The 27,723-nt window shown below is 39.8% G+C and overlaps 1 protein-coding gene across 1 annotated transcript in view; it reads right to left on the reverse strand.

Annotated features, from left to right (window-relative positions):
- Positions 1–27,723, reverse strand: part of MYO3A (myosin IIIA) — a 233,234-nt gene that overhangs the window by 166,375 nt on the left and 39,136 nt on the right. Inside the window, exons 5-10 of the mRNA XM_059404999.1 lie at positions 26,998–27,102; positions 26,333–26,432; positions 9,495–9,571; positions 6,053–6,198; positions 3,476–3,541; positions 504–659 (exon numbers count right to left, since the gene is read on the reverse strand). Of these exons, the coding sequence (XP_059260982.1) occupies positions 504–659; positions 3,476–3,541; positions 6,053–6,198; positions 9,495–9,571; positions 26,333–26,432; positions 26,998–27,102 (650 nt within the window). The remainder of the gene's footprint in view (positions 1–503; positions 660–3,475; positions 3,542–6,052; positions 6,199–9,494; positions 9,572–26,332; positions 26,433–26,997; positions 27,103–27,723) is intronic.

Genomic DNA, 27,723 nt, shown 5'->3' on the forward strand with positions numbered 1-27,723 from the left:
TATAATAAGTAAAAGGCATATTCAATATTACATAAACTATACATAGTAGATTATTAGAAACCCAAATAGGAAGTAGGAGTAATGATATTTAAAATATTTCTGAATAGAGTTCAACCGGAAAAAAATGATACCAAGAAATAATACTTTCCAAAAAGTCTTTTCAGGTTTATGTCTCTTTTTAAGTCTCAAATATAAGATACCTTAACTTTATAGAAGATCAGAAAACACAAGAAAACGTATGCCAACACTAATCATCCACTAAAGTTTACGTTCTTTATTCTGATGAAGTTGTTTAGAAAATGCTGCAAGCAACGTTACCAATATCGGGATGCAACTCAACACGTGAATTCACTTTTCATGCAAGTATCCCCTTATCTCAGAACCCACAGTGCACTAATTTAAATGAGTTCTTTTTTTCCACCTTCAGCATTATCACATTATAAAAATGTGCAGTGTCATTAGGTAATGTTTGGACTTTGTGAATGAAGATGTTATTTGATTACCTGGCCTTTTCTGTGCCTCCCATGCCTTGATGAATGCCGATGAATTCCATGAGCTGTTTTTGCAACACCACGTCTTTGCCCTCGATTTGAGTAATGAATTTATGCTGTAAAAGGTCTGACACTGTTGGGCGCTTTTCATAATCTTTAGTCAAGCACCTGCACTGGCCAAAAAAAAAAAAAAAAAAAAGAGAGAGAGAGGAGCGAGAGAGCAAGAGAGAAGGAAAGAAAGATGTAATTACTAGATAAGTTCAAGTTTTGATGTTATTATTCATACTCCTAACAGCTAGTGTAACACAAGAGAGCAACGCTCCTCACAGTGTTCATCCTGAGAGGCATGTCTCAGAGCATGTTAACCTGCAATATGGCGGAACGCGTGTTTGTGAACGGGGACACGTCTGGGAGCAAGACCACGTAGCCTTCCCAACTGCCGACTACACATGGTCCCCTTGGGCAAGCATGCTGGCATAGTGGTGAGGAAATGCAATCTCCCCTGCAGGCCGCTTTACAAGCCAGCAGTTAAAGAATGAAGGAGTGAAGTCATTACAGTTTGAAAGCTTATCTAAAATTAAAACAAACTTCTCTGTTTCCCTCCCCTAATTCCTTTAAAGGCTTCTCGGTTGATCTATTTCTTTTCTATGTGATAAAACTGCTAAACTAATGTGCGGGGGATGTTTAAATCCCATATCGGTGCACATCTTTGGGGGTCTAGGTTGTAGCATGAGAAAGGATAAAGTTAGTGAGGACACTTGAAACAGCATCACAGGAGGGTCAGTTGAACAAGTGGGACATTGAATCAGCCATGACAGCTGTCTTCAAATATCTGGAAGAGAGATTAGACTAGTTTTCAGTGGTCACAAGAGACAAAGAACCCAGGATCGATTTGTGGAATTAGGAGAGAAAGAGATTTGAAGGCAGCATATGGAAGAACTTTTCAACAGGGAGGCTTCTTAAAGTCACGATGGGCTGCACTGGGTAGGATCACCTTGATTAGGGATGAGGACATCTTGATGGATGGCTACCCAGTGCACATGCTCGGGAAGGATTTATGCCCCGGATACGACTTGGACTGTGTCAACCTCCAGGACCCTTCCCACCCTGGGATTCAGAGGATCTGTGCTTGTGAAACAACTGATCAGTGCTGGGCTAGCACTTGGTGACATAGAAAAAAAAAAAGAAAGAAGAAAAAGAAAGAGGAAGAAGGAGCCATGCCTTGACTTGGGCCGTGGCATTTCTAATCTGTACCGTTACTCCTCCTGGGATGATGATTTGGTCATTTACCTTCCTGGGCTTAACCAGTAACATATTTCGCAAGGATGGTAAAATACACTAAGGAACCAGGATGATGATGTCTGAGCATTAAGAATAAGTGCTCTTCGTGATCATTTAGTTTAACAGAATGTATCCTTTTCTGACATCTGGAGCTCTTGGTCAATGGACTGAGTGTAGTCACATATGTGACTCTTTTCTCCAAGTAAAAGTGTATCAAAGAGCTGGTATGTACCAGGCACTCTGCAGGACGGAGGCGTTACAGGGACAAAAAAGGCATATCCGGTGCCCTGAAGTTCCTGTCTGGAAGAGAGGCTTCCAAACAGCTGTTCCTCATGGAAGAGGAGCAAAACGCAGCGAGAGCACACAGGGCAGAATGCTAACTAGCTGCCGGGAGGAAGTCGGGGAATGTTTCCTGGAGGTGAAACCGTGTGGAATGTGTCAAAGCCACAAGGTCCACTGAAGATCTGTGTGGAAGGACCGCAGACATGGGGCACGATTACGAATTGTCGGAGCCCTTCAAAGTTCTCAGTGATTCTCCTAGAAGACGCGTAAGGTCTGACTACACTTCCTCAAATCTTCTGTACTGCACGGTCCGTACTCAGTAACAGATGCTCATGTGAAAACTGGGGAACAAAATGTGACTCGCAGTCCCCAGGTTTTCATATCCCTTAACTCTAGGCCTTTTGTCTTTTCAGGAATAAGGCAATAAGCAGATACTCTTGGTAGAAACACTAATGACTCTATTACGGGTATGACTGGGTCCTCCACTTTCTTTGCCCTTTCTACATTTTCTAAGTAGTGTCCGACACCACATAATATTTTTTTTTGGGGGGGGGGGGGACTTTATTTATTTGAGAGACAGAGAGCATGAGCAGGGCGAACAGCAGAGAGAGAAGCAGATTCCCTGCTAAGCCGGGAGCCCAACCTGGGGCTTGATCCCAGGGTCCTAGGATCATGACCTGAGCCAAAAACAGACACTTAACCAACTGAGCCACCTAGATGCCCTGACACATGTAATCTTAATGTCCCCTGTCTCCCATTTACAACTTGGAGTCATTCCTTACCTTATTTGTCAATATTATTGTTGTTTATGGTGAGGATGTAATAAAATTGTGATAAGAGGTTTGTGGGGCAGATAGTCAGAAACTGTTGACCCGTATCTTCCAGTCGATTGCCCAGAGGCACTGCCCTTGTGCTAAATATTTGTCAAATTAAAATGTTCACTGAATTTGAAATAATAAGCATTTTATCAAATAATTATCTGATTCAGTGACTGCAATGAAAATCCCGACTGTGAAGGGAATGAGTGATGCCAATAAACAAAGGGTTAAAAATAGTGGACTGAACCAAAGGTGGGTGAGTAGGTGGGAGTTGGGAGAGTGTGACTTGCAAAAAGCAGGTAGATGGAAGGATGTGTTTATGGACCACAAAGCAACCTCAGAGGCATAGCTATCTGTAAGCACATGAACATGACCCTGAGATCATTATTTGAGCAATAATGGATTCACTGAATGTTCAGAAGACAGTACAAATGTTGGTTTTGTAGACAATAGTGGACACCCTCTGGGGCTGTTCCATAGATAAGAAATAAGGAGGAGATTCAGAAGTGTTGTAAAAGGCACATTTCCAAGTTCTAGCAGGATGGTATCTCTTGTTTTGTTTTTTTTTTTTTTTTTTTTTTTAAAGACTCTGTTGTTACTCACTTGCTAATGAAGTCATTGAATTCTGCTGACCATATCTCAGGCTGCCTTAGTTTGGGGGGTGGATTCCTGGAAAAAATAAGAACCAAGGTTGGATTGTGCACATTCGTCAGTCGGGGCAAAGTCAGAGCTGAACAGACTGGAGCATGAGTGTGATCGGGGGTTCTGCCAGGCATAAATCAAGCATGGCCACAATTTTCTGATTCAAAGACAGAGGATTAGTTATTAAGCATTCTTCGTATAAAATGACAGCTTCCTTGTTTCTCAGCGAGCACTTAATATATGACCCAATTTTTCTGATAATTTTTTTTCTTTTAAGGAATCTTTTCCCTTTTACCTGAGTGCCCTAGGGGGAAACATCTAAACTTGGCAAAATAGAAACAACGAATACTGGGGAATTTTTAAATTTTTATTATTTTATTTTAACTTGAGTCCTGCAGAAGTCTCTGAGGAATGGCCAGGCCACACAGAGGTGACCTGAAAGGTGGATCATTTAGAGTACAAGGGACACTGTAGCAGACAAGAGCAGAGTAGAATGCCTTTAGTAGGAGTTGTTCTGTTGCTGCTGGAAACAAGGTTATAGAAGTAAGGAACTGGAAAGTATGATTAGCTGGAAAGCTCTGAATGCCACTTAAAATATTTCGTTATTAGTTGCCACTATTTTAAGGCCAAACAAATCTTGTTCTTCTTTGACATGTTCATGAATATGAAGGCACATCCCTTGGAGATGAGGCTGATCTAACTCCGTCATCAAGAAGCACTGATCAACCGTGATGACTGAATTTGCTGAAATACTGCTTTCCACTAATCCTAACAGCGCTTTGTTTTCATTAGTGGGATGGAAACGCTTTGTCTTCAGTTCTGCATTACTCCTTAAATAGCTTATAATGAAATTAGTGTACAGTTTATACAGGCTCATTAAAGAAAAGTGCAGCCACTCATCTACCCTAGATCATGCCTCGAGCTCATTGTACAAGTCTTAGAACTATCTGAAGACTGCTGATTTGCACATTAAAAGAAGTCATTCTCTTCCCCAAGAGTCTTGCTTTGCTTCTTGTCCTCCTGAAAATTTCCCAAGATTTACTGGCTTGCTTGTAACAACAAAGTTTTGATGATTTTAGAACATTCAGAATGGGCTAACTTTTCAGAGCCCTTTTTTTTTTTTCTCATTATTTCTATAGCTCATGTTCTAAGTCCTCCATGCTAGAGATATAATGGTGGCAGAAGTTGGAGGAAGTAAGTAAGAGGGTGCAACTTCCAGAAACATCAGTGTTGTCATCCCTTGTCCATCCAAGGGTCATCACCAAGAATCACTGCATCCAGCTAACTCTGGTAGTTTAAACCATAAATAAAAGGGCTCAGGAAGTGTAGTGCTTCATGCCGACACTAAGAGTTAGGAAATGTATATATTTTTTTCTGTTTTCCTCATATTTAATGAAATGTCTTAGACTTGGCATAGGTTTTCTATTCTTTTTTGTAATCTTATTTCCCCACTTACCAACCAAACAGCATATTTTACAAATAACTAGACCTGGGATTTACTCATAAATTATTATGTAAAGGATGATAAAGTCATGATAATTTAGAACATAGATATCAGAAAGGAAGTTCAAAGATAAAGTGAAAAATGCATTCAAAATCTTTGGTCTTCTACTGATTTAAATACATGCCAAATATTCCAAATAGACCCCTTTTGACATGAATGTAACATACTGACATTATTTCTTTAGAACTGGAGAACTCTTCCCAGGGCTTTGAATATATGGTCCTAAGTGCTATAGGCATTAAGATGACAAAATTTGTTTGAAAAAAGTATATAACTTATCACCTCACCACTCCCCTGGGTGTGCATTCTACTAGGACTATGTACCAGGCATAATCCTTAAAACAGTCCTCAAAAGGGAACACATATATAATAAAAATAGGCAGTCTTTTCAAATCAGTGTTCTGAAATGTCTAGGAACTAACCAAAACATATATAAAATAACATTTAATTAGTAATAGGATAGACACAGGAACGTTTGTCAATATATCCACTGAAGGGAAAGGTCTACACAGAGAGGAAAGTGCTTTCATGACTCCAAAAGGATTATTCTAAATTTACTGTTTTATATGAATACACTCAAATATTAACATCTAAAGTCTTTGCTATTATATCAGTAAATTTTGTGTATTGTTTTATTAATGATATCATTTTAAACCTCCAAAGAAAAGTCTTAGCAAGTAGTTAAAAAAAATCACTGGATTGATAGAGCGAAGCAAAGCCAATCACTGTGGTACCGACAGTGGCCCCGGGCCTTACTGACAAATTTGGGAGTAGATAAAGAGTGGGAGGAACTGCTGCTCTCAGAGCTCAAATCCCTGCAAAAGGAAGACATACCAAGTATCTAGAGAAAGCTCTTACTTAGATCAGGGAAATGAAACCACTGAATACATACAGTATTTCAGAAGAGGCAGAAGATATCCCAGACCACTGTGCTCCCACTTTGCTAAAATACATTGACTATTTCCCTGATGAGCACCAGCTGAAGGGAGAAAGATAGGCTACAGACACCGTACCCCCCATGTTAGTCCTCTGACCTTGGAATTTTGAAGAGTGCCCTCATCGGATGCAGGTCGGCTAGCGGAGGCTCTCCATCCCCTAGCTCGATGGCCGTGATCCCCAGGGACCAGGTGTCACACCTGGCATCATAAGTGGTATCCAGTTGCTGTTCACATGCAATCACCTAGCAGAAAATGCAAAAAAAAAAAAATAAATAAATAAACAAAAACAAAAACAAACCAGGGTGAAGTTTGTGATTTTAGCAAACACTGTAGCAAAAGTAAGCATGAAAGTCCCAAGTTTTATATTAAACATTCATGTGACAAATATTTACAAGTTTTAGTCCTAATAGCCCCAAAGTGAAAACAAGCCAAATGTCCATCAACTGGTGGTAGGTAAACAAAATACTGTGCATATATACAATGGAATATTATTCAGCCATCAAAAGGAGCAAACCACTGATGTATGCTACAACATGTGTAAACACTAAGAGAAATAAGTCAGACACAAAGGCCACATATTGTTATGATTCCACTTACATGACACGTCCAGAAGAGGCAATTCCATAGACAAAAAGCAGATTAGTGGTTGTGTAGTGTAGGACAGCTTAGGAGAAAATGGGGAGTGACTGCTAATGAGTAAGGGGTTTCTTTTAGGGGGAAAGAAAATGCTCTAAAATTAGATTGTGATGATGGTTGCACAACCCTGTAAACATACAGTTAACAATCATTAAACTGTACGTATCAAATGAGTTAATTCTATGGTAGATGAATTTTATCTCTACAAAGCTGTTTAAAATAAAAAACACATTCAGATGAATTTTCTCTTCTTTTGGGTCTCTTGGTCTTCCTTAGCATAAAAACGTATTTTGCCCCACCAACTTTTGTTGTTGTTGTTATTTTATGACATCATATATGTGGTCTAGGAATAGCTCGCCAAAGGCTTGGGTGAATTTATGCTCCAATTTGTCTAAAAAATCCTTAGCTTATGCTTTCCTAGTGTTATTGTAAATACTATTCCCCTTTTCTTGGCAAAGTATGGTGGCTTGTAAAAATGATAGGGTCACTTACCATGGTCACTCTTTCCCTAGTCCCTTTCATCCTAAAACATGCATGGACTTTGGTCTCGGAGGATGGCTTTATGTAACCAGCAAATGCTTCCTCTGAATTAGAATTTAATTTAAAAATGTCAGAAGAGAATTCCACTGTTCAACTGATAAATGAACAATATTGCCTCTGAGGCCCTAAAAACACTGAAATAATTCTATGCCATTAGTTATGGAGAATATATTTAATTTTATTTACTTAGCTGCTTTCTAATTCTATGAGATTGGTCATTAATAACATAGAGCTGGTGTATAACCCATGACTTCACGAGCTAGAGAGCTGATTATTCAAAATATATATACTTCAACAATTCTAGATAAGTGGAAATTTATTGAAATACTGCCAATCATTCATAAGTTGGGAAATGTTTATTGCAGAAGAATAAGTACAATATGCACAAAATCTGGAACATGCACATATTTACACGACAGCTTAAAAAGATCACAGTGAGGGCACCTGGGTGGCTCAGTGGATTAAAGCCTCTGTTTTCCTCTCAGATCATGATCTCAGGGTCCTAGGATCGAGCCTGTATTGGGCTCTCTGCTCAGCAGGGAGCTTCCTCCTCTCTCTCTCTCTCTCTCTCTCTCTCTCTCTCTCTCTGCCTGCCTCTCTGCCTACTTGTGATCTCTGTCTGTCAAAGAAATAAATAAAATCTTAAAAAAAAAAAAAAGATCACAGTGAACCTTTCTCTTTTAGGTAACATCCACTGGTTTGTTAAGCAGAAAAGTACTTTCAAACTGTGTTTGTGCTATTGGAAGCTTACTAATAATAAATAATGACTTATCAGTAAAATGACAGTCTGGTAATTGCATATTAAGGAGTGTCAATTTTAATTATTAACTCATTTAATACTCTGGTAATTAAATTTTAGATAGATAAAAATATTTTCTCTTACTTAGACAGTGGTTCCAAGATCCACTAATCAAAATTGCTTTCTTAACTAGAAGAAAACTTAAATACCAAAGTCTTTGTTACTATAACATGGAAAATACAAAGCTAGGTTATTGACTATTTAATATTAATCAAGTAATAACACAATTATTACATAGTATAGTATTTATATTATTGTTTTTCTACATTACTAAAATACATAATAAGCTATACTGTTTAATATTATCCCTATATTTTACTAATTTCCCATTTTAAAATTTTTTTCATAAGCTTTTAAAACACTACTAATATATCAGAACAAACTGAAGAATCTCTCACTTCACATCCTCTTACTCAATTTTGATTTTCTTTATATGACCACACTTCCTATTCCTATTCCAGGATGTACACCCTGTTTAAAAATTTTTGAATCCAGGGCACCTGGCTGGCTCAGTTTGTTAAGTGTCACCCTTCGTTTGGCTCAGGTCATGATCTCAGGGTCCCAGGATCAAGCCCTGTATAGGGCTCACTGCTCAGTGGGGAGACTGCTTCTCTCTCTCCCTCTGCCTGCCATTCCCCTGTTTGTGCTGCACTGTCTCTCTCTCTCTCTCTCTCTCTCTCTCTCTGTGTGTCAAATAAACAAAATCTTTAAAAAAAGCTTTTGAATCCACTGGAATTTTTAAGACTCTAAAGATAATGTAACCTTTCTCCATGTTTTATATTCCATTTACATTTCACTTTTTTTGTAAGTACTAATTGAATTCATATTAAAATAGAAACAGCACACAATGGTTTAATCCCCAAACACATTTCATTCTAAGGCTTTGCAATATTAATGCAGTATTTGAACCACTTCCCGCCCTTGACTCCCTGGAAAATGGTAAATAAATAGCAGAACATTTCCCAGAGGTTGAAGAGAGAGCTTTCAAACATAAGTGTTCTTTATGGATAAACATAATTAAAAAGATTAAAGGCATTAAGAATGGCTGTGGAGAGAAGATGGGACTCTAGAAAACTTCTTCCCTCAGCAATTTTGGCAGTTCATCCACAACTTCCCAAAGGTAACAGTTTGAAAAGAGTCTATTTAAGCTCAATGTTGTCCCCAAGCAAGACAGGCCCAATGTAGGAACCTGTGATACAGGTTAGTCACCACAAATCTGATCTTAAAGGCTAGGAGTTTTCCTAATATTTCTACTATAATATTAATAATATGGATGCATGTTAAGCAATTAAATGCAAATTTAACTTAAAAATTTAAGGCTGCAAGCAGTTTCTCTTTACCTCATCTGATTCATTCATTCACTCCTTCATTTATTCATGTTCATTCATAGTCCATTTACCGAACACCTCCCATGTTCCTTCTCACACATGCAAAAGCCTTACATAAAAACAACTGACGTTTTCTTCTAGTACCTTCCGAAACACATATGGAGATAGAGTATGCATGAAAAGGAAAGTCAGAAAAGATCAAATATTACATCTGTCCCTCTCAAAACTATCTGACCTCAGGAGCCATCCAAAATGGCGTGCCTACGGAGGTGTTCCGACGGTGCTGAGTGCTGGTGAGCTGTGCAGACACACCTGAAAGAAAGACACAAGATTTCAATTCTTGCATTAATTACTCAGGCAAAGAGACTCCAACGGCAGTATATTTCTTTACAAACTACCATTAAAATTCTGTTCCTTTAAAGCTGCCATGGAACTTGAGTATTCTAAGTCAGGATTTCCTCATCGCCAAAATATAGAATGGTCCTCTAATCTTCTGTTTCTCATATCCAACATCTCTATCCTTAAAGCCCCATTTCAAGTTTTATTCCTCTATGCTGACAGCTGGTCCTGATCATACTAACCTTTATTTTTTGACCTCCTGTATTTGTAACTACCTGTTTATATTATGTAGTTTGGCATGTAATTGTTATTTGATAAGATTCCTCCCCCCCTCTCCTCCCTTTGCCCACTACCAAATTCTGGTGAGTTTGAGACTTTTTCTATGGTGGTATGCACATAGTGGGTTATTTGTGAATGTGAATAAAATTATTTTCCATCACATGATAAACTTTGGAAAAAATCACACCTATCTAGAAGTTTTAAATTAACGGTATCTATTTAATCCAACAACGGAAATACAATCAGTTCTATTCCTTTAGAGAAATTATAGAAGGAAGGACTACAATGAAGAGGTATAACCAAAAATTTCAATCATGTCATCCCACTAATTACACCTGGTTAGATATAATCATAATTGACCTTTAAGAAGATTAGAAGGAAAGTCTCTCCTTGGATTTCACATTCCTGTTCCTCATGCAGACAGCAGGCCTGGCCTGGTTACCTCTGGCCGTCCAGTGCTCTTCCCTTGACCTACTCTGAACTGGATGGGTTACACCCAAACCATGGGCTTCCCTTTCCTGGTTTCCCCGTTTTGAAGATTTTATTTATTTTAGAAAGAGAAAGAGTGAGAGCGAGAAAGGGGAGAGGCAGAGAGAGAGAATCTCAAGCAGATTCCATGCTGAGCCTAGAAACCAATGCAAGGCTTGATCTCACAACCCTGAGATCATGACCTGAGCTGAAACCAAGAGTCATGCGCTAAATGGACTAAGTAACCCAGGCATCCCCTGATTTCCCTGTTTTGAAAAGTGTCTCCCAGGTTGTCACATTTATTTTAGGCTCTGTCTATTTATCTTACAAGCCAAGTAAAGCAAAGACATTAATTAAGATTTAAATTTGGATACATTTGATTCTTCCAAGTTGGCATTTGACATTTATCATGAAACTCAAAGGCCATATTCAGCCAAAAGGGTATTTTGGTGGTGGAAATATGCTTAAATGTTGGTGGAATATACATGGGCGTAGGGGTAGGCAGTATGTTTCAGTGCCATATTAACTGCATCTCACAATGACCCAACCTACCTATTCCACCGATGTATAGTATAAATCCTGTCCCAAACAGAACTTTCATCTATGGCCTTCAAATTCGGTCTTTGAAAAAGTTAATCTTTCGACAGAAAAAAATATCCTCACTAAATAATTTTTCAAATTCAAGGGAGATGATCTAATCTGTGCATGAAGATTGTCTCTTAAATATTTTCTAACAGTCTCCCTGAAGAAAGAGCATCATTGCTTAACAGCATATTTCTCCAGAATACACCCCCTACCTCCACCTCTACTCCAGGCATTTTAACCTTTAGAAAAATTAAATTTAAATCTAAACATTTCATATTGTCTTTTTCTATAAATTAAAAGAAGTGATTAAGCTCAGATTTTATGAGACCATCAAAATATTGTAATTTATTTACATAAGTGGGAAAAGCACATGGATTTTTTTTTTTTTTTGAGATTTTATTTATTTGAGAGAGAGAGAGAAAGAGAGAGCAGTGCGAGGGGCAGAGTGAAAGGGACAAGCAAATGCCCTGCTGAGCATCGAGCCAGATATATTCTGATCCTGGAACCCTGGGAACAGGACCAGAGCCGAAGTCAGATGCTTAACCAACTGAGCCCCCCGGGTGCCCTGCAAATGGATGTTAAAATCGATTCAATTTAAAACTGATTCTAAATTTACTGAGATTTATTCTAAGGTATCTATCTATCTAAATTTACATTTTACTTGATCCTGTTGCACATTTTTGTCTCAATTTCTTAAAGAAAGTTTAAAAATTCAAATGTCATTTAACTGAAATGTAAAGGGAAAGAAAAAAAAAAAAACACCACAACCAAGTAATAAAAAAAAAAATCAGAAGATTTGCTCCAGGCAGGAAAATGACCTTTTAGAGTAATCATGTGATATATTTATTCTCTTTTTGAATATGAAGAAAAGATTACATCACTAGGGTTGACATTTCTCAGCAAGCAGTCATGTCCTGGTGTCTGAATTTATAACCATGGATGTGTGGAAAGGACCTTCCTGCCACACTCCACAGGAAGTAAACACATGTGGAAAGATACTAGAAAAAGGTTTTTTAGGGTGTGATATGTGACCTAAGGTAGTCCATTCAGATTCTTTTTCTTGGAAATGTGAATCTTGAGTGGAGTGGACTCTTAGGGAGGAAGTAACTAGAGCAGAGTCATCCAATGGCAGGGCTCGAAGGTCCAAGTGACGCTGCCCCTGAGGACAAGGGCTGCCATGGCCCTTCCTAGGAGGCCAGATGGCCCAGCTTCTTCTCCCTTGACTTTGTAAGCCTGTCGGTGTTGTTTTCAGTATCCTTGCCTCAGCTGGTCAGAGTTAGTTTCTGTTGCTCACAAGCAAGGAACTCTAGCTAATATAAGACCCAAATGATTTTACACACAAAGGAGCAAATTAATAAGAGTAATAGTCAATAATAGGTTTACAAAGTCTACGAGTTATTAGGTTTTAGAAGTGATATTAGTCTCATAGTATTGATATGATATGATATGATATGATATGATATGATATGATTGATATGATATGATATATTACATTTATATGCTGCTATGAGACTAAAATTTTTCTAGGACAGCGTTTGGCCTCCAAACTCTTTAATCACACATCCCAAAGAAGAAGAAACTCATAAGCAAACATACAAATGTAGATATGGCTACAGATATTCTCCATATATTTACTATTATATTAACTTATGCATTCTGAAGCACATGAAGATAATTTTAAAGGATGAGATTAAATAATAACTGTATTATGACTGTGTCATAATTAGTATGGGTATTTTTTCTGCACCCCCATGATGTCTTGTAAGCATGCTGGCATTGACTCCCCCTTCAAAGACCACTGCTCAGAATGTGGGCTAATGAATTAGTGTCCTTGGGGTCTCACATATCATTAAGTGGCTTTTGGGATTCTGCACAAAGAATGTTTTACACCTGATTCCCATACAGGAAAAAGATACTGTAAAACCATAAATAAGAAAACTGTAGCCCAGAATGTGAAGAAGAAAAACAAAAAGTCTCAAGAAAGTGAAAAAGCAACAATGCCACTAGGTAGACCTGTGGGTCGGGGCACCTGGGAGGCTCAATTGGTTAAGCATGTGCCTTCAGCTCAGGTCATGATCTTGGGGTTCTGGGACTGAGCCCTGCATCAGGCTCCCTGCCTAGCAGGGATTCTGCTTCTCCCTCTCCCTCTGTCCCTCCCCTTGCTTGTGTGCTTTCTCTCTCTCTCTCAAATATCTCTCTCAAAAAATAAATAAAATCTTAAAAGGGAAACTAACACTTGAGTCTGATAATATTGAATGATACTAACGTTAAAAATAAGAGAAGACCTTTGCCAAATTTCATGTGTGTGTTGAATGTTTTTGTAATCTTTCTTAAACCCCAACATCACTTTACCAACACAACCAAATAGCTTTGAAGCTAGAAGGCAACTTATCGGGTCATAAAGTCTAACGTGTTCGTTTTCAGCTTAGTAAACTTCAGCTGAAGAGAAAAGTAAGTTTCTTAAGGACAAATGGCATTTTTAATTGGTATGAATTCTCTCAAGAAAAGTAGCTAAGAAGGTAGAAAAATGCAAGATTCTATTAAAAACGACTGCCATAAATTACTTTAAAAGGCAACAGGAATCCAAATTATGAGTTCAGGAGGCCTAGGAAGTAAAGAAGATTAGGACAATCATCTTGTCCAGAGAGGAAATAATGGACTAAGTCACCAAAGTAAACAGTTATGTAAGCATCTCAAGGGATAAGATGCTAAAAGGTTGGAAAATTCCAGGCAGAAAGTTGGGATAGTGAGAGGCTATTGGAAGGAACAAGAGGCCAGAGGGAACTAGGGCTGAACAGAAAACAGGCTAGAAGAGAGAACAATGATCCACTGAAAGTCAAAGCCTCAGGAACATTAAAGAGGTGTATGTTAATGATTCTTAAGCCCTTTGCTTTGATTATATTGAAATTTTCATGCTGTTTTAGGCCCTTCCAACAAGGCTTCCTGGCTGTTTGATTACTGTACAGCGATCTCCGTTCCCTATTGTCTAAGTGTTTCTTCTAGGGAGAAAAAACGTGTCAAGAGATCTCTGAGAGCCTTAGGGAGTCAGAAGAAACATGAAATATGTGGTTTCCAAAGTGGTTTCAACAGACCAGACAACTTCAGGAAACTTGATTTGCTATAACCATACAGCAAAACCCCTGACATCTAAAGAGGACAAAGGGAAGAGCATGGGATTTTGTTGTTGTTGCTAAAAATAAAATACTGCAGGAATGAGAATTGAAATTCTAAAAATATGGATATTTTTTCAACAAGAAGAGGCCTTCTAATTTATTATACCATTAAATATCCTCATTTTGTTGATAAAGTTAAGATAGAATGAAGATGAATCTAGGCATGGTATCTGCAGTGAATATGAACCTTTAATAAATAAAGTGTAATAAATAAATGAATAAATAAATAAACAAATAATATGTAGTAGGTACGAACCCCTACTAAATGTAAACAGGCAAAAGGAACAAAATACAAACTAACCACATAGCAAATAAGCCTAGACCATATGCGTGTAGTGATAAGATTAGCACGGAGTAACAAGTTGTAAATTTTTTTTTGACTTGTGCGAAATATTGTAAACCAAGACATGTTTACGACGTGTGTATGTTTTTGGTATGTAAGCGTAAGAAAAACAAGTGATGTACCGTGTTTATGAAGGAGACTTAGCACAGTATATAAAGAGGCATCGGGTTGGACTGAGACAAAGCGAGTTCCCTGTCGGGAGGACATCATCGCCGGTGCTACCGACAGCTCCATCTGGCCAACCACTCGCTGGCTCTCAGTCCCAACTTCTGCGGTGACCTCTCTGTCTAGATTGTGAGGCGACATCTCCTTCTCCGGCGGGACCGTGATCAGACCGCGACAGCGGTGCGAACCTCGTCCCAATAAAGATCAAGTGAGTTACATCATATCCATCTCTCTATCTCTTCTTTACACGTGCGACCTCCTGGCGGGACGCAAGGGTTTTGCTCCCGTCAGTATCCAAATATTTGTCAACCATTACTCCGGATGTTTCTGTGACGTATGTTCTGGATGAAATTAACTGTGAATTAAGCAGATTATCCTCCATACCATGGATAAACCTCGGTCAGTAAGTGAAGGGCCTTAACAGAACAGAGACTGACCTCTACTGGGTAAGAAGGACTTCTGCCAGCAGCCTACCTTTGGACTCAAACTGTAACTTTTCCCTGGGTCTTCAGCCTGCCAGCTTGACATCACATTTTGGAGTCACCAAGCTTTCACAGTCACATGAACAATTTCCTTAATATAAGTCAGTCTCCTCTCCACCCTTCACCCCCACCCACCATAGTTTGTTGATTCTGTTTCCCTGGAGCACTCTGGCTGATACAGATTTTGGTACGGAAAATAGTTCTTAGAGGAACAGAATCTTAAAGATGAGTCTGGGATATGATGTGGTGATAGAGGTACACAAAATACCAGCACTGGATACTTCTAATCAAACACTTACAAGAGGCATGGTTCAGGGTGGTATTGCTGGGCATTTTGACAAAGTAATGAATATAATGGCATTGGCTGGTTTCTACTAATGTCGCTGGATAAAGTGAGGAGAAAAAAGAAAAAAGAAGACTCAGAGATTCAAATTCCCAGCTCCAGTGCTGCATACGACCTGAAAACTTCTATGTCTGCCCTGAAAGAGACCCTTCTCTCCAGTTGATAAAGAGTTGAGATTAGTGAAAGCCAAACCTAGAATCTCCTTATTAAGGGTGGGGGATGATGGAGGAAGGAATAACTTGGATCAGGCTGAACTTCCTGATAGACCCACTAAGCAGAGACTTTGCATTTAATATTGCAGCTTAGAAAGTCAGAAAGTGTTGGCTGGTTGGCTCGGACATGGACGAAAAAGTTAACCTAGTAAATGATCTTGAAATGCCAGAACCATACTGGTTTACTCTAGAGGAAGAGATTCAAAGACTTAGGAAGACTGGAATGTTAAGAGTGGATTCTTCACTTCAGACCTACTTACCCAACAAGGGAGCATCCAGAGGATGCCTTTCAACATAACTGTGAGAAACCCATTTTTGAGGGGAGCCCCAGCATCCTTGAGAGCTCTATTACCACTCTTCTGTGTAGGCTAAAAACTTACATTAGGAGCTGCTGCCACTGAATTAGGAAAGCTAAGTGCAGTGGGAGTAATTGGATCATAGAGTGGCAGGGGCCAGCTGGTGGTCCTCAGTGGCCAAGCACAAGGTGGGCACAGTTACCATAATGGTTGCAGGGCCAAAGCAGTCCTGACCAGAAGTCTCTGAATTGCAGAGACCTGTGCTGTTGCCTAGTTGACCTTGCTGTTACGAAAAGTGAAATAGATGGGAAGCCTACTAAATTTGTTAATCCGAACAAGCAAAATAGTTCTATGTTAAATGAACAAAGGTCTCACTTGAATCATCAAAACAGTCGTGGCCCTCCATCAGTCCCAAAATTTGAGCTGGTTTACAGACCCAGAACCTCTTGAAGGGGAGGTCACCCCTTGAGACAGGGACCCAAGTATATTGCCGAAAATGTACACTGTTAAACTGCCTCCTAGCCTTCTCCAAAGGGACCAATGGCCTTTTACCAGGGTGTCTGTGCGCTGGGGAAAAGGAAATAATCAGACTTTTGCAGGATTTCTAGAGACTAGATCTGAATTGACACCAGTTCCAGGAGACCCCAAATATCACTGTGCTCTACCAGTCAGAGTAGGGACTTAACAGAGGTCAGGTGAGCAACGAGGTTGCACTCAGATCCATCTCATGGTAGGCTCAGGCTTCTGTTTTGTCATTGTTAGTTCAGGAGAGTGGGGTAAGTCAATGACTCTTTATGATTTTGGGGGTCACAAACTGCTTAGTGAGTTTTGTGAAAGCTTTATACTTTCTCATTAGGAAATTCATATTCACATAATGTTTTGCATATAAGGGATATCAAAACCTCCTGGCATTCTTATACTTAATATACTCAATGACGTTCAAGGTTATCTCCAGCTTTAGCTTTTAGCAAGTCTAGAGATGACACAAGGTAAGTGATTCTGTGCAACCACTACTCCTATCCATACTAATGTGATTTCCCTTGGAAATCTGTCCTCTCTCCAGTCTACCTGGCACTGGATCTTTCCCTTTTTTTAATACTCTGCTCACACTGTGTAATGGAGATTGTGTAGTACTTTCTCTAAAGACATCAAGATTACCCTGCTCACTGCCAACTCCTTGGCTTTGAACAAATAAACCGTGCACTTTGAGCTGTGCATTTGATTCCATATGACTTTGTGCATGTATACAGATGCATAACATTGAACCTGTTACAGAGAGTTGAGTACAGTCGACCCTTGAATAATGTGGGGCCTAGGATTGCCAACCCCCACACACAGTCAAAAATATGCATATAACTTTTGACTCACCAAAAACTTAACTGCTAATAGCCTGCTGTTGACCTGAAAACTTACCAATAACATAAACAGTCAATTGCCACATATTTTGTATGTCATATATGTTATATACTGTCTTTGTATGACAGAGTAAGCTGGAGAAAGGAAATGTTATTAAGACAATCACAGGGGTGCCTGGCTGGCTCACTTGGTTAAGTGACTGACTCTTGGTTTTAGCTCAGGTCATGATCACAGGGTCTTAGGATCGAGCCCCATGTCAGCTCTGCACTGAGCGTGGAGCCTGATGGAAATTCTCTCTCTCCTTCTCCCTCTGCTCCTCCTGCTTGTGCTCTTTCTCAAAGAAATAAATAAAATATTTTTTAAAAAGAAGAGAAATACAATCACATTACTATACTGGATTACAAATAACACATGTATAAGTGGATCCATACGTTCAAACCTGTGCTGCTCAAGGGTCAACTGTGCTGTTCAAGGGTCACCTGTCTATAGAATACTCCTTAAGTATGGTGCACTATGACCACTGATCCCTTCTTATTTTTTCATTCCTTTTATTCCCATTTACCTCTCCCATTGTCCTGTCATCTGTTCCACCATAAAAGTCTTTTTGCTTAAAGCTTTTCAGGAATTGGAATTTTAGAATTACAGATTAAGATCATATAATTTTAGTCTGAAACAATTATTTTATAGTAATAAAAACTGGGGCTGCCTGTATGGCTGTTGGTTAAGTATCAGACTCTTGATTTCTGCTCAGGTCATGATTTCAGGGTTGTGAGGTCAAGCCCCAAGTCAGGCATGCCCAGCTTATGGTGCTCCCTCTCCTGCTCCCTCTGCCCCTCCCCTCTGTCTCAAAAGAAGAAATAAAGAAAAAAAGAAAGAAAGAAAAGGAGAGAGAGAGAGAAAGGACAGAGGAAGGGAGGGAGGGATGGGTGATTCTTAAAAAAATATAAGAAAAGTCCTCTTTGATTCACCTAAAGTCATCAGACTTTACTATTACTACAAGAGAGGCATACCTGATACTCGTATTAAAATGTCTACAGCTGCATTGAGGTAAGTAGATTGTTTTATACGTAAGTCCCTAGATATAAAGTTTTCTCTGTTACCAAATAAAAACTCTTTCAAAACATCGGAAATCTATTCTTGATTTCATAACAGAATTTTTTGGTATACTTCATGTAATTTAACTTCAACAATTAAAAACTAAAATTTTGACCATCTCTTGGAATATAGGGCCCTGCACATCCATAAGAAAACAAGTTATCTAGAATATTTAGAAAATATCTTTGTCTTTCCTTTTCCATAACCCTCTTTTAAAAAAATCTTTCTTTTTTCACAGCTACTTGCAAAATAGGATGGCTCAGGGAGGCTTGCTTGTGCCATGTCAGCCCACTCCCTGGTCATGATTAACTGAATCAAAGGAGAGTACCTGACCCAGCTTGTCCAGCTGAGCTCCTTCTTCTATTTCAAACTCCTTTTGCTTGGGGTGCTAAAAATCCAGGCCAGGTTACCTATTGCCATTGGACCCAGAGGCCACAGAGGCTGAGAAGGCTGAGACTACTCTTTCAAGTAGCCTTGATGGGCAACATGAAAACTCCAGAGGCTGGTCTGGAGACACCCAGAGAGAAAAGAGAGAAGAGATTTGGTTTCTCCAGTGAGAAAGCAAGAGACAGCAAGTGGTTGTGGTTCTTGCTTTCCATTCTTCTGTCGGTTCCAATCCTCTGAGCCCTGTTCTTCCTATCTTGTCCTTTGTGTCTTACTTTTGGGGAGCTCGTTTGGTTTTTCTGTCCCTACAACTACAAGACCCTTGACTGAGACATATAACATTACCTATGATGTTAAATAACTTAATTCAGCTTTGGAAAATGTTCAGTTTGGAATACGTAAGCCTATAGGTTCAGCTGGAACCACAAAGCCATAAAACAAATAGCCCATTTAGTCATGGTTCTGCCGTAGATAACGAAGGAATTACAAATGTCATTTCCTTCAAATAAAGGTCACCTCCCCAAAGTACAAAAATAAATTCTAGCTGAGTGAAATATTGGGTTTTTGTATAAGAATGAAAATTCTAAAGCTCTGCCAACTTTTAAAAATGGTTCTTTTCCCTCATTTTTCCCATTATTTCTTCCTATAAAGCACTAAATCTCACATTTTCAAGATTCATAACACCCAGCTACCAATACACACACATGTATATACACACATAGACATATATATATAATATCTTTAGACATATATATAAACATCTTTCTACTTCAATAGTAAATCTCCAACTCTATTCCATAGTTTGAAAAGGTTTTTGATATAATTTCAACCTTAGAGAAAAGTTAGCCAGAGGGGTACAAATAACTTCTTTCCTTTGCCACTGAAAAGTAAGTAGGCCACAGGATGTCCCTTTACCCCCCATAGACTTTAGTGTGTGACAGCTGCAAACAAGGACATTCCCCTACATACCAACTGTACGACTAACAACGTCAGGAGATGAGCACTGATATATTTCTACCATCTAATCTACAGACCCTATTCAAAATTCATCAGTTGTTCCACATGCGTCTGTTTTTACAACAAAAGGATCCAATCTAGGATCATGTTTCACATTTAGCTACCATGTGCATTTAGCTTCCTTTGATCTGGAGGAGTTCTTTAATCTGTCCTTGAATTGTATGACTGTGACACTTTGCAGAATGTTCCTGAATTTGGATTTATCCGATATTCCCTCATGAGTGTATTTCTGGTGGCAATATCATGGAAGTGACACTGAGGTCATCCTATTGCATCCTAGCAGATGGGAGGTGACTGTCACTTGCCCCATTCCTGGCTGTGTTCATGCTGATCAACTGATTAAGTTTTGTCCTGTAAAGTTTCTTTCTTTCTTTCTCTCTCTTTCTTTCACCCTGCGTCCTTCCCTCCCTTCCTTTCTTTTTAAGATTTTACTTACTTCTTTGACAGAGAGAGTACACACACAAGCAGAGGGAGCAGCAGGCAGAGAGCCTGACGTGGGGCTGGATCCCAGGACCCTGGGATCATGACCTGAGCTGCAGGCAAATGCTTAACCGTCTGAGCCACCACGTGCCCCTTCTGTGAAGTTTCTGGTTTTCTTTTGTAATTATGTATATTTTGAAATATTTTAAGACTATGTAAATAGCCTATTTCTAGTCAAAACTTAACACACTAGTTTAGGACCCACTGAAGTTTGGGGATGAATTTATTATTACTGTGATGATTGCCAAATGATAATTTAAAAAACTTCATTATTCCTTCCGTGTTTATTAGTTGGCATTCTTCTGCAAGGATAAGTTTCTTTCCATTCATTTATTTATAGATATAAGTATGCAGTTATGGATTAATAGATATCTGTTTTATTCAATGGGTGACCATCATTACTATCATTACTCTTTTGCGGCTCAAATTTTCCCAGATTTGCTCAGTGAGAATTCCTTTAATTTGGCTTCATGTCCTTTTGATATGTCTCCATCATTCTTTTAATATTTCCTTTTTTTCAGCACATTAAGTTCCAGGTTCATCCTGTTCCTATCCTGTCATAATAGCCAAGAATCCTGGCTTCCTCTTGGTTAAGAATTATATTTAAAAAAACAAGAGCTAGGTGCTTGATGGCTTTGCTCTTAGGGCATCAATGTTAGCTAGTCCTCTTAGTGGAAAGAGCTAAATAATATGTACACATGCACCCATACATGCCCATCCTGCACACACATGCTATCATATTTATTTTTATATTTATTTTATATTTGTCTCTGTATTTTGAAAGCCATGAGTTCACACTGATACCTGTGATTCCAAGCCCTAACATCCCTGGGGATTCAGTTTTCTTCCTTTCCATATTTGTAATTCTTTTCTACAACATTAAGAAACCTGGCTCCCCTTGTTCTTATTATATTTCCTGATGGTATTAATTCCCCTTCATGTAACAATCTCTTGTCTCCATCTTGACCCCCTACACAGATATCCTTCATATCTAGCTTCGGCTCTGACAGCCTGATGTGGGGTCATCACCATCTCTCCAGACAGATGCTCTCCTGGCCCCACGTGGGGGCTCAACACTCCATGCCAAGCACGGCTACCACCCCCCGCCCGGCATGGATGCCTTTCTCATCCCCTTCAGGCCCAAACCACATGGTGAGCTCACCCCACGCTCCTCTGCGTGCTCACCACCACCCTCCCCCAACTCTTTTATTCTGAATTGTTTGGGAAGAATGGAAGGAACTTCACAGTTTTTAAGTTCAGGTACCACTGCCTCACTGGATGCTAGAAGTGGGTTATTAATAAATAAATCACAACTTCACTTTGACCTACATTACTCATGGGGGATTTGGTCTAAAATTGGGCATGTGGGTAATAAGAGATTTAAAGTCATAAAATATTCTGTCATAAGAACAGTGTCTAAATAAATCACATGAAGTACATTCTGTACTTTTGTATTGAAATGTTAACTATCCTATTAGAAATGAAGTTCCCCAGAGAGAAATCATTGAAATGAGAACTGGGAACTGCCCTTCAAATTCAGTCTCTCTTTCATTTTCCTGTCCAGATAAGGACTGCTTTTCCAGACATCAGTCTATTTGCCTAAAGGGGTTAGCCTCCTGGGAGGTCATATTATTTATTGATTGATTACATACCAGTGACTGCTAATGTATTTCATTAATAAACATTTACAAGCTCCCTTGTCTTTTTACTTTCTGAGGTGTCTGGGGGATTTCTATAAAAACATATCCATTGAGCAACAACAAAAAAGGTTTCTTAAAGGCTGTATTCATAAGGAGCATTAGTCAACTGAATCGTACTTTTAGTATAATTAAGTAGCTTAATATAATACTTAAAATACTTAAAACAATACCAAATTTATTCTAGCAAAGGACTACTTTTTATTTTTGAAACAGAAAGAAGCTATTTGGGGAACTCATATTTTCAATATTTAGCAACTACTTAAAAAAATTTAGTTACTATTTATCAAGTACATACTGAGTGCACAGCACTGAGCTAGGTATTAAGGGAGAACTCGAATTCATGATAATGGTAATAGCTCAAGTTTTTACAACGATAAAATGTCAATAATTATACTAAGTAGTTTACCCGGATCATGCAATTTACTTTTCACAGCAATCAACCATCTGAGGTAGAGAATATTCTTTTTCCTATTTATAGATGAGCATTTTGAGATCCTGTGGAAAATTCTGCCTCTCCTTCATTCATTCATTTGAAAGTATTTACTGAACACTTTCAAGGTGTTGGGACCATGTTTGGCTCTGGGGACCAAGTGCTAGACCAGAGACCATGGCACCATGAAGCCGACAGCTTAGCAGGGAAGGTGGTCACATTAAACATATGAGTACAATCAAGTGTGACAACTGTTGGCTAAGCAGAGTGTGGAGTGTTCGGGGTACTCCGCCAGGCAAACAGAAGTCAGCTGGGTGGAGGGAGGTGTTTCTAGGCAAGGAACCCATCATGTCTGTAACCGGTCACAACACTTAATAACACTGCACTACAACACCCAGAGCAACTGGAGTTTCTTCCATTTGCCTCTGCTGTGGCCTCTCTTTATGCCTCTACCTGCTGGCAGGGAGGGCAGGAAACCTTAGTCAGATCTAATAAACCTATAAAGTCCTTTCAGACAGAATCCAGTCTCCCTTGGATAAAACTGTCTGGTCTGCCTCTCTGATGGCATCGCTACTCCTTCCTCCCTCCTGAAGATGGGACCGTGTGCACAGGATGAGGAAGGGTCCTTGGGTGTGGACGGTCACTAGCCATGGGGACCAAATACCCGTGTGTCTGCCCAGCTGTCAGGTGCCCTACTGGCCTCCCTCGCTGATGCTGGCATCAGCTGAGCTTGTGGTCCACTCTCTGCATGTAGGCGGGGCTCCCTGGGCCTCCCTGGCAGACTCAGGCTCACTCACAGGCTTCAGGGGTAGCTGAGAACACTTCGCGGTCTGGCTATGCCTGCTGTTCAGACCAGCCCAGGCGATCTGCTCTGCGCCTCACTGCCCACGCTGAGCGACCCCTCTAGGAACTTCCCAGATCCTCAGTGACTTTTGGGCTTCTGGACACTAAGGGAAGGGTTTGGGGAAGCTCAACGTGAGCACTTCTACTAAACCACTTTACAGGTCCAGGTGTAAATGACAAGGACATTGCTGGCTCCAGTCTGCAGTGTCCTCTCTGGAACGTGGATGACAATGGTGGGGAGTGTGTGGGTGAGAACCTCTTCCTGCCCTTGCTGTCAGCTTCACTTTTATAAATCTCATCTCACTCTCCTGCCTCTTTCTCTGTTTCATCTTTCCACAATCTCCCTAGAACTGGAAAGGGTTCCCCTCTTCTTTCTGTTCTCGCTTGGGTGGAACACTTTGGGGTATCCCTGACAATTTCCCCTGTATGCTAAAGACAAGACAAAACAATTCAGACAGACTTTTCTCAAGAGTTAGCCGGGTCTTGCTACTCAGACAATCATAAGGCAAAGGCCTATGCAAGGGCTGGTGGAAGGCAATGACCAGAATACTGAGCAAGACCGGGCCAGGATCAGCTACACTTTCCAAAAGGGTCTCCCCAGGTTACAGTGCAGAGAATGGACTGGAGGGAAGGGAGAAAGACTGGACGTTGGGCATTTAGGGAAGTAAAGCGGAGGAGGTCAGGTAGGAGATGATGGCCAGGACTAGAGAGAAGCCAGAGGAGTGGAGTCTGGGGACACATGTAATAGACAGAGCTTTGGACTAGTTGTAGATGTGGGAGGCGAAGAGGAAAGAAGACTCAAATGAGCCTAAGATTTCTGACTTAAGCCACGAAACCAGACTGGTGACTTTTTCGAAGAGAAGAAACTCCATATATGAAGCAGATTTCTGGGGATGGCTGAGGTGGTGGAGCTCCACTGGGACATTCCAAGGACTGGCAGCATCTGGGCACAGTCCTTTGGGAGCCAATAACGAGCTCACTGTTGATTTTGTGAGGTGAGAAATGCAAATAAAAGGTATCCTAAAATGCTTTACTCCTAGCTGCAGCCTTCCCTGAACCTTTGATTTCAACGTTACATGAGGACATCGGTTTTCAGCGTAATTCTGCCGGTTGTGGCTTATCACATCTGGCCCCTTCTGCCCTTGAGGAGTTTCACTAGGCTTGCAACTCCTCCCGCACCAGGTTTTAATTCCTTTGGAAATCAACCAATGGTTTTAGGCAAGCTGAATCCAAGTCCTGTTACCGCGGAGAATAGAAATATAAGCATTATCTTATCTGCAAATAATAGCATTTTCATATTTGGTGCGGTGAACACATGGAATAGGTGACTGGCCCTCTTTTCTAACTGTTGCTGAAAATAAAGTCTGTAACTCAGTTCATCCAGAACCAAAGCCCTCCCTGTGTTAGTTTCCCAACTTACAATTATTTACAAAGGTATCACATAAAAGGTCACATTATTAATTATTTAGGTATATGATTTTAATCTCGGCTACTTTGGAGGGTGTCCCAAGGAGGTGCATTTCTCAAAGCTACTTGGTTTACCAGGTTTTCTTGCATGACTGAAGAGAATGACCCTTCCTATGAAGCAAGGTAAAGCGTTTTGTTGTTCTTTTCCACTTCGGGCACAAGTTGCTGTTAGTATCCTAACCCAGCCAGACTGTTCAAACACACAGCTCTGAGCTCAACCAGCAACGTAGACTAGCTGCATCCCAGCTGTTCATCAGAAATTCACTGTCAAGCTCACTTTTGCTCAGCAGTTTTCAAAAGCTCAATTGGGGGGGGGGGGAGGAAGGTACAACATGCATGGCTGTTTGAAGGACATGCGATTCAACGGCTCCTCTCTAGGTGCTCTGAAGTTCATTCTGGGATTAGCCAGATGAACAGGGAGCTACACACTCAAATATTAAACTCAACTAGCTTCCACCTTCCTTAAGCTTGTTTGCAAAATACAAACTGAAGTAATATTCATTCACTCAACTATTACTCCCTGAACTACTACACCCAAAGCATTAGGTCTACAAAATAGAATAAGACGAAACGCTACTTCTGAAAGACCTTGTCTGTCTACATTCCTAAGTATTTTTATCAAAGGAAAAGGACCTAATAGATAATGAAAATCCTATGAGATAATCACAAAATGGGAGGAATATCAAGAGTAAAGAAGCACCAAGAGGAACACCTTCCCCAGTCAGAGTAAGGGAAAGGTGACTGAAGGCCACTCGACACAGAGATGTTCTAGAATCATGCGGCCCACCGTCTTGGGAGCAGTGCGCTCACAGGAATCCAATGGGAGGAGTTGTGGAAGGACACGGTCACATCACTAAGTAACCACCCAGATGAACAGGGGACAACTGATGTGTTTGTCCTTCGGCTATGACACAGAAACCCATCTGGCTTAGTAAATACGGAAATGTATTTTCCCATGTGACAAAAGGTCCAGAGTTAGGGCAGGTGCCAGAATCTGTTGATTCGGTGGCTCAATTCTACCATGGAGGACCCTTGTTCTTCCTACCTCTCAGCTCTGCCTCTCCCAGGACAGCTGTCCTCTCGGGACGGAGCAGCTCAGGACGGAACAAGATGGATGGAGCAAGATGGCTGCAGCACGTTCACGTGTGGCAGCAAGACAGACAAGACCCGAGAAAGAAAGAAACCACCTCTCCCCGTGCCTCCTTAGGATGGAAACAATTTTCCTAGAGACCTTTGAAGGTTACCCCTCTTGCCTCAAAATGTTGCATTTGGACCCATGCCCATTTGTAAAGCACCTAATAAGGGCCATGGACTACCACACAGACCTAGTGTAATCATTTGGGGGGCTGTCGATTTTAGACCATTGACCACGCTGACTGCTACTGTGGTATTACGGTTACAGGCACAAGCCCGCTGGCTTGAAGAGTCACCCTTTCTTCTGGGAATCTCTCACTGACCAAATTCACAAAAAAATCTCTGCACTTTCCTACCCCAGTGAGATACTGTTTTTTTCTCCACTTTCAATGCCTAGAAAGCGAGGCTCATGGAAAATGACCAAATCTTTATCGTAACTACTCAATTTTACAGAAAACTCACCCATTTTCAGCCACACTTACCAAAGTCTACGAGTTTGACTCCACCTTCAGTGGTCAACAGAATGTTATTTCCTTTGACATCACGGTGGATGGTTTTGTTGTTATGCAAATGCTGAAGTCCCTAAGGGGTGGGAAAAATAAGACTTTTAAAGAAAGCATCAAACAACATTTTTCAGAGGGTGGCATTTGTGCAAAATCAATCGGAAATACATGTCAAAATTAACACTCAGTCTTAAAATGTTTCGCAATGAATAAGTCAAATCAAACTACCTCATTTCTGCTGTGGAGTTTATAAAAATTCATAAACTAGAGCACCCTCTTCCTTAACTCTTATCAAATACTTCATTAAAAATGTGTTGATCTCAATAAACAAAACATTCTGTATATTTATTTTTAAATAATGGCAAATAAAAACCAATTAGTAAAAAATACACAGTATCTGCCTTCATCACAATCACTCTTGGAAGTATAGGCAGGCCATCAGAATTCAGGGTTCTGCTAACATGTAAGGAAGGTAGGTTTCTAATAAAACAAGGAAGTAGTAATGCCAAACATTTCAGATTCTGCCCATACTCTTGCATCAATCAATACTAATGCAGTGATATTTTTCTAAAATTAGGATCCACGTTTTTTATTGAACGAAGACTGCCTCATAATTAATGTATGACCAATTTAAATTGCCTTACCAATAGAGCTTCATGTAAAATATAGGCAATTATGGGTTCACTCATTCTTTGGCCCCTCTTCAGAAATCCCTTCACAAGATCAGCTACTGATCCTCCATTGCACAGCTATAAAGGAATATTCCAAGATATTAAAATGGATATGACATTTTAAGTACTTGCTCTAAAAGGTTTTCTGAAAACATTGTTTTGAAACTGTCTCTATGTTTTGTTTCAAATGATTACTCTCATCATCTTTATGGCTTCAAAAATGAACGTGTAAATTGTACTAACGTGCAATTAATTATTAGAAAACAGTTTTCATGTGAGTTACTTTTTAGAGAAGCCCTGGGCTTGATTTTTAAATTCAAGGAGAATAATTATGATTCCACAAATTAGTCCCCAATTTTAGGATCTAGGGCTTTAATAAAAAGGTAGTTTTGATTTCTGATTGTTTCATTAATAGTGCAAAAAGACCTCAATACAAGGCTATATACTATTTTGTATATACATTCATTAAAAACATGACCCCCTTTATGGCAAAATTTCAGAATGCATTAAAATAAGGACTACAAATAACATTTGAGGTAACTCTTTTAAATTCCATGCTTCTCAGGCTCTTTAGTTTCCTCCCACCCCACCCCACAAAGGTAGGAGAATCTAAGTGAAAAAACAAAAGGGAAGACCACAGTAAAGGATTTTTCATATGAAGGTTCTCCATAGCTAGGTACACAGAAAACTTTCAAAAGA

Source organism: Mustela nigripes, chromosome 6 (assembly GCF_022355385.1).
Source record: "Mustela nigripes isolate SB6536 chromosome 6, MUSNIG.SB6536, whole genome shotgun sequence".
In the NCBI taxonomy this organism is placed as follows: domain Eukaryota; kingdom Metazoa; phylum Chordata; class Mammalia; order Carnivora; family Mustelidae; genus Mustela; species Mustela nigripes.